The sequence below is a fragment of the Geospiza fortis genome, unplaced genomic scaffold, assembly GCF_000277835.1.
Source record: "Geospiza fortis unplaced genomic scaffold, GeoFor_1.0 scaffold320, whole genome shotgun sequence".
NCBI classification, from domain to species: domain Eukaryota; kingdom Metazoa; phylum Chordata; class Aves; order Passeriformes; family Thraupidae; genus Geospiza; species Geospiza fortis.
The window spans coordinates 107,770-109,270 of NW_005054532.1; the positions used below are offsets into that span (position 1 = coordinate 107,770).

A 1,501-nucleotide genomic window follows, 5' to 3' on the forward strand; every position below is an offset into this window, starting at 1 on the left:
TGGACCCACAAGGATCAAGCCCAGACCCTGCTCAGGACAGCCCAGCCTCGCTGTATCTCCTTTTTAAGCTCGGATTAAAGCGAGGCCCAGCTGAGCTGCAGCTCTGCAGGACGGGCAGGGTGAGGCGGGGCCTTGCCGCAGGTGCTGCCCTGCAGCAGAAGCGCCCGCCTGTGTCAGGAGAGCCTCTCCCTGCTGGGGGAGCTCCGCTGCACCAAACCCTTCTGCTCTGCTCTGCTCTGCAGAATGGTCACAGAGCTACCCCAGCTCCGTGCTGGGCACTGCCTTCCCTTCCCACACACAAAGCTGGCAGAACTCCAGGATTTCCACTGACCTGGGGAGAGTTTAGACTCGAGAACCTAGAGGAAAAGATCAGCAAATAACACACAGCTGGTTTCTATCTGCAGTGGGAGTTCCACCAGCGAGTCCTGCGTGGCTGCTGTTTGTCCACGGGCTTTGGCCTAGTCGCTGTCACCTTGGGGTGGTGGCAGCTGAGTGCAGCAGCCAGGCTGCTCCGACTGCCGTGTCTGCTCTGCTGGAGCTGGGTTCATCCCTCTCCTGTGTCCTAGCACTGGGATGTTCACTGGGGAGGAGCTGCCCTGTCCGTGCTGGGTTTGGGGTGTGACTGCAGCTGAGGGGTGGCACCCAGCCCTGAGCAGCACTGGTACTGCCCCCAGGCTCCCTCAGTCCTGCTCCAGCCCCAGCGGCTGAGCTGGGGGGACAAGGAAATGGGAGGGGAGCCCGCTGGCCAGAGAGGTGTCACACACTGTCACACTGTGCTCAGCACCAGCGCCAGGACAGCAGCCAGAGTGGGGCTCAGAGCCTGGCTGGTGCTGTGGGAGGCGGGGAGTGATTGTATTTGCATCCCTTGGGGGTTATTTTAACTTGGAGTGGTTTTTTTTCCCTCATCTTCACTTTTAACAGATTTTCTCACTTCTTTCCCTGCTCAGGCTTGGGAGTATGACAGTGCCACCCCAGGCTGAGACGGGGTTGTGCAATGTTGCCTCAGCTCAACTTTGGTGCTAAATCCAGGCCAAGGACTGGCCTGACCCCGCTGTGGTGTGGGTCAGCCTCCTCTGTGCCTGCAGCTGAGAGCAGCCTGGTGGCATGGGGCAGTGTCACCAGCACAGCCAGCACAGGGCCAGCACTCCAGAGCTCCCGGGCCAGGAAGGGTTTGCTGAGGGCTCGTGCTGAGCTGCCTCTCCCACAGCCCCGGGTTCAGGCAGAGCCCACCTGGAAGAATTCTAGGGTGTCTGAGTGCCTAGCAGCCCAGGAGGAGCACGGTCAAAGGTGCACAAAGGACGAGGGAAAGGTGCAGGAGGCAGCACAGACACTGGTGGGGCACGTGCGCTTGAATATATTATGGTTTTTAATGTGTCATCTTAAGTTAGGCATCCTAAGGCTGGTCTGGACACTGCCCCACGCAGAGCCCGTGCCAGCGGCTGGGTCACCGCGCAGGAGCCGAGGGCACAGCACGGTGAAAACCCGTGGCCCCGGGTGGGAG

At 60.5% G+C, this 1,501-nt stretch overlaps 1 protein-coding gene across 1 annotated transcript in view; it reads right to left on the bottom strand.

Moving 5' to 3' along the window:
- Positions 1-342: 342 nt before the first annotated feature.
- The window catches only part of SLC23A1 (solute carrier family 23 member 1), a 7,165-nt gene continuing 6,006 nt past the window's right edge, over positions 343-1,501 (bottom strand). The window contains exon 7 of the mRNA XM_014310433.1: positions 343-356. Within this exon, the coding sequence (XP_014165908.1) occupies positions 343-356 (14 nt within the window). The remainder of the gene's footprint in view (positions 357-1,501) is intronic.